A 6,410-nucleotide genomic window follows, 5' to 3' on the forward strand; every position below is an offset into this window, starting at 1 on the left:
CGAGTAACATAGTTGCTTCCATGTTTTTGGCAGATGGTCTACTCATTTTTGTCGTCTAAGACATAACCGTCGATTGCTAAAAGCTTGCTCGACAGCAAAAATATAATTGGCATTGTTGCGAGTATCGAAAACTCTTTCTCATGCGTTGACATCCATTGAAGGACGGCGATTGTTGGCTGGAGGACATGCATATCGAAAAATTAAGCACGATTGCAAGTACATATCTAATCCTCTAGAAGCTTTAGTCCTACTAGTACTACCATGTAGATCTTGTGATTGTGATTCCACATCTAGATCAGTTATATTTTTATAATATGTGGCGAATCCAAAATCACACATGAGAACACTAGAAGAGCGTACTTGGTGACAATTGTTGTATCGACTTTCATATTTTGTGAAGAGAGTACATAATGAGTTAGCTAACCTATATTTGATTTCTTCTATGTGTGGGAGTCTTGGCTCAAGGTTTCGCCACTGGCTAAACCTAAATCTCGAAGTGGAAGTATATGTAAATCGTCAAACTTTTATAATATTTGGTAAGTACCATAGCAAACATATTTTTATAAACGACGGATGCGCACTTGCATATTGACAACAATATATATCTTTAAAAAATTAGATAATATAATATTAAGATATATATTGTAGTCGATATATACTACTCCCTCAATACATGAATAGGAGTCTCGTTTATTCATTTTAGTCCGTCTGTGATTAGAAGTCCATGTTCATTTACTATAAATGGTAATAGAGCCTAACATTCCAATAACCTCATTCTACTCCAATTTCATTTAAAACCAGTACAAGTGAGACTCATATTCTACTAACTTTTTTCACCCACCTTTCTTAAAATTTCTTAAAATTCGTGCTGCCAAGAAATGAGACTCCTAATAGCAGACGGAAGGGAGGAATACGATATATCAAAATTACATATATTTTGAATTTTTGGTATAATGCAATAAAAAAGATTGATACTATTATCGTACAAGAATTATTTAGTAAGGTATGATACCATACGGAAAATTTAATATTTTTCGATACAATACATATGATATAGTGATATTTCAGTAGTTTTCTTATCCCATAACTATACCCGCCAACCATCCAATTACTATAAACTGAATTTTATCGCAAATCAAGGATAATCAATTCTAAGAACCAATTATTAACTAATAAATCTAAAACTAAATGCTGAAAATAAATAAATTATTTTCCATATGGACCCTTCGTTAAAAAAGAAGTGAAAATAAAGCGGGCCTAAGAAAAAGGGTGTAGAAATTGGGAATTAAACAGTGAGCATTGGGCTTTATAAACGGATTGAACGAGAGCCCGTTACACAACAAATAATCTGAGCCGTCTATTTCAAAGGATAATCTGAACCCTAGAAACTAGGGCTGCAGCTTAAATACTCATCTCTCTTCATTTTCTCATCCTCCTCCGCCACAGCCACTCTCTGCAACTCATTAACACACAAAAATGGTGCAGCGGCTCACCTACAGGAAGCGCCACAGCTATGCCACCAAGTCCAACCAGCACCGGGTTGTCAAAACTCCCGGTTTGCACAAACTTCTCGCTCTATTTTTTTTCGATTTGCTGTTCAGATCGATTCGAGGAATACATTGATTGTTTTTTTAAGTTTGGTGTTTCAACCGATTTATTTGGATTCATGAATTGATTTGAGTATGATTTGTGTGTGAAATTTAGGGGGAAAGCTAGTTTACCAGACAACGAAGAAGAGGGCAAGCGGCCCTAAGTGTCCCGTTACTGGAAAGAGAATCCAAGGGGTATGCATAGCTTGATTTTTTTATTTTATTTATTTTTTATTTGTTAATGTAGTTCGTGAGATTCAATTATTGTTGTTTGTGAAATTGTAGCTTTTGATTTACTAAAATTAATCTAACTGACATCTTTCTTGAGTGTTTTTGCCCTTTAACCAATGGCGTTAATTTATATTGAGTTGATTTTGATGAACGGCTTGATGATTATTTGATTGATGTTTAGTGAAATGGCCTCTTAAAAATTAACTCCTACGGGAATATGGTAGCATCATTGCAATTTATTAATATACTAACCCATTATTTTGCTAATATTGATCTTGTTTAGTTTGTTGATTGCTGATTATATCTTTAGTAAAGCATGCTGACAAAGAAGAATTTATATTAGAAAAGATATGAGAAAAATAGATAGAATCTGAGTTGCATAGTGGTGGTTGATACTTACAATTGGTTATGGTGCGTTACAGCAGGACATAGATATGGTTGTCCGAAAAATAAAGTACTGTAATGTTTAGTTAAAGCACCATTTTCTTGAAAACGATAGAGTTGATCGATTAGCAGAGGGCAGGTTGGAAAATTGTAATTATGTGTTGTATGGTGTGGTATGTGTTATAATTGAGGATAGAAGGAAAGAACATATGCTTTTGTTTGTGTTCTATTAATCTCAATCTTTGCTGTTTACTATCAGATTCCTCACTTGAGACCTGCTGAGTACAAGAGGTCTAGACTCTCCAGAAACAGGAGGACTGTGAACCGTGCCTATGGTGGTGTTTTGTCTGGTGGTGCTGTTAGAGAAAGGTTTGTTGTTTCTCACATTTAGTTGCTACCTTTTCACTTGTTCAAGTTTTGGTTCTTGCATTTGACTACCTCCTTTCACATCTTAATAGTTCAGGCTGAACTGTCTCATATTTATCTTTTCTTTGATTTTGTAGGATTATCAGAGCTTTCTTGGTGGAAGAACAAAAGATTGTGAAGAAGGTGTTGAAGATACAGAAGCTAAAGGAAAAGGTTGCTGGCAAGAGCTAAGTGTGATTTCTGTGCTGAGTTAGTTTTGAATCAATGAACTATAGTGAGAGTGTTAAGCTTGACATCAGTAATTTTCTTTTGCTTCTTTTGAATTCACCTTTCGGTTTGTTGAGATATCTGTTTAATTAGGATTTCCAGTTTTTGGCTATTGGATGATTATCAACTCATTTTGGATTCCTTTATGTCACTTCAAATTTTGTCTAGTTAATTTGTTATGTTATATATTTCCTGCACATGTTTCCAGATATTTGATCTTATATTGTAATTAAGCATGACAGTATCTCCTCTGCAAATAGTATGATCGTAGCTGTAGGCAAATTTAGTATCAACACTCCCATCTGTTTTCAAGAGCTCATAGTTATTTATCTTGCTTATGTCGTGATGGAAAACTTCAAGAACACACTTATAAGGCGATAAGCAATGCTGGACAAAGATAATAAACATTAAAAAAATCATATGAAACCAAAGAACTTACTAGTGCTAAATTAAAATGCATTGAGGGTTTAAAGTTCTTGCGAAAAATATAAAAATAAAATAAAGTTTGCTCACACAACTTGTTTATTTCCTCACAATCACTCGACTTTTTTAAAGTGCAAATAAACTTAATTTTACACTATTAAATATGCATTTGCCTTTCAACATTACGTGATATATATGCATTGTGCATGGGCTTCTACTACAGAGCTAACCGATTCTCATGTCCGAAGCAGATTGAGTTGGATTTGTTTTAACACCTCATTTGTTCCATAAAAATATGTGCAATTTCTATTTTCGTCCCATAAAAACACGTGCATTTTTATTTATAAAAATTTATCCTTAATTCATTACTCATATACATCAATTTATTTACAACTATGACTCCCTATTAAAACTCATTAAACACTAATAATGATGTGGGTAGGGGTGGGTTGACACGATATACCTTACCAAGAACGTCATGACGCATACCTTATCGAAAACTGCGGTATGACTAAATATCATACCTATACCATACCGAATTTTCGGTATACCGCACTTTTACGGCATGGTTAATTTTTGATACCGTTATACCGAAAATTCGGCATGGTTAATTTTGATACCGTTACCATACCGTTATTGCGGTATACCGCACTTTTACGGTATAGCGAAGTACGGTAAGGTATACCGTAATGCAAAAAAATCTATTTTATACTACAATATTTAAAAGTAGGATTTTCGGAGATTTTTCTTTTTAATTTTATATTATATATAAATATATTAAATTATTTAATATATATAGTATAATATTTCAACATGTACCGATTTTCAGGTATACACCGAGGATTCGGTATACCGCGGTATACCGAATCTACGGTATATACCGAGGTATACTGCGGTATAGGAAAACTGACACTATTACCGTACCCAAAGATTTCGGTACAGTATCATATCATACCGAAAATTGCGGTATATCGAAAAATCGGTCATTTCGATATTTTTTTCGGTACGGTAAGTGCGGTATTTTAGTATTTTTCTTCACTCTTAGATGTGGGTTCCACTATCCACTAATACTGCTTTAATTAATCTTTTCCTTCTCTCGTTTACTTTATTAGTTGTGTATTAACTTTCATGTCATTTTAAATGCATATATTTTTATGGAATGGATGATACGAAAGTTGAATGTCAATGAATTGAACTTATTAAATGGGTTTGCTGAGCCATCCCAAACTCATTTAATAAATTGAATGCAAAAATTTGTTTTTCAATTTTAAAAACAATCACAAAAACAAGCGACAAATATAAAACTAATCGAAAAGCAAGTAGTAAAACTGAATTAAAACTAAGAAATAGAAATTAGCTTGAAAGAGGATGACTAACAAAGCAGGGGCTTCTGGAGCCAGAATTCTCAATCACCCAATAAATTTCATTGCCGCCGTAGGAACCCCTAGATCAAAGGAATTCAAAATTAAGATCGAAAAACGAGAAATCCAAACAATGGCATCTCATTTTCCCCATCATTTTTAATATGTAGAAATCTAAACCCTAAAGCTTTTGATATTATTGGCCTACTTCAAAGTTCGTGGAAGAAGCTACTCGATTTGTTTAGTGTGTTGAGTAGGAAGAAAATAAAATAGACAAATGAATAGAGAATAAAGTAATGAAAATTGAAAAGAGAATAAATTAAGAGAAATATATACGTGAATTTTTGCTAAACATAGAAATACATCTATTATATTGGAACGCCCTAAATAGGAATACAATTCTATTTAGGTCCGTTCGGTACACAAAATTGGAATTGGAATTGAATTGGAAATAGAATTCTACGGAATTGAATTTAGCGGAATTGAATTATAATTCAATTCCAAATTCTTTGCTCAGTAAAAATGATAGGAAATTGAATTTATAAAAATTATGCACACACTAACATGAGTGTGTAATATGTGTAGTGTGTGTGTGACCGTGTGTGTTTGTGTGTGTAACTGTGTGTTTAAGTGTGTGACTGTGTGTGTGACTGCGTGTGTGTTTACGTGTGTGTGTGTGTGTGACTGCATGTGTGTGTTAATGTGTGCGACTGTGTGTGTGTGTTAATGAGTGTGTGTGTTAATGAGTGTGACTGCGTGTGAGTTAACGTGTGACTGTGTGAGTGTTAATGTGTGTGTGTGTCTGCATGTGTGTTAACGCAGGGACGGAGCCAGGAATTCTATATAGGTGGGGCAAAAATACATATAAAGATATTTTAAGAATTAGAGAAGGGGCATATATAGAGGATATTTCAAAATATTTAAAAATTAATAATCAAAATAGTATAAATAATTTTTTTTCAGCTGGGGCAATTGCCCCTTGTGATGCTCATATGGATCCGTCCCTGTGTTAACGTGTATGTTTGTGACTGCGTGTGTGTGTGTGTTTGTGTGTGTTTGTGTGTGTGACAGTGTGCGTTTGTGTGTGTGTGTGACACTGTGCGTGTGTGATTGTGCGTGCCTATGTGTGTTGTGTGGTGTGTTTATGAAGTAGTATGTGAAAGTATCCAATTTTATAATTATTTGGAATTTCAATTTTCTACTTTTGATGTAGAATTTTTTTTTTTCTACTTTTGATGTAGAATTCAAATGGTAGAATTGAGAGGAATTAAAATTGTAGTAATTTCAATTCCAAATCCATATAATTTGCAATACCAAATATCATATTCAGAATTGAAAGCTTCAATTCTAATTCCACAGCCCCAATTCCGTGGTCCCGAACGGAGCCTTACCAGAATAGATATAGTAATATTTTGAAAGCTACAGAATATTAGATGCTTTATTCACAGCAACCAAAATCAGAAAGCATAAAATCAAGTACTAGTATTAATAGTACTCCATTCATCCTATAATAAATGTCACATTTTCCTTTTTAGTTTGTCTCACAAAAGATGTCATATTTCTTTTTTTAAAAAAAAACTCCCTCTCACATTAATATAAATATACTATTTTCTCTCTCCACCTAACACACAAAACAACATCATCTAAAATCTCGTGTCATTTCTCAAGTGTGTCATCTGCTATGGGACGGAGGGAGTACTAAAGAAACATACTATTTTTTTGCTATTTCCATTCTTCAAATGCTTATATTGAGAAGAGCTAATCGTTGTACATGCACATCGAGTATGTA

At 33.6% G+C, this 6,410-nt stretch overlaps 1 protein-coding gene across 1 annotated transcript; it reads left to right on the top strand.

The window, feature by feature from the left end:
- Positions 1–1,406: 1,406 nt before the first annotated feature.
- On the top strand, positions 1,407–3,009 carry LOC121759615 (60S ribosomal protein L34-like). The gene is made up of 4 exons (XM_042155268.1): positions 1,407–1,555; positions 1,705–1,784; positions 2,464–2,573; positions 2,708–3,009. Exons 1-4 carry the CDS (start codon positions 1,477–1,479, stop codon positions 2,799–2,801), a joined length of 363 nt encoding a protein of 120 aa, XP_042011202.1. The 5' UTR covers positions 1,407–1,476; the 3' UTR covers positions 2,802–3,009.
- The last annotated feature ends 3,401 nt before the right edge of the window (positions 3,010–6,410 follow it).

This window comes from Salvia splendens, chromosome 12 (genome assembly GCF_004379255.2).
Source record: "Salvia splendens isolate huo1 chromosome 12, SspV2, whole genome shotgun sequence".
NCBI lineage: Eukaryota > Viridiplantae > Streptophyta > Magnoliopsida > Lamiales > Lamiaceae > Salvia > Salvia splendens.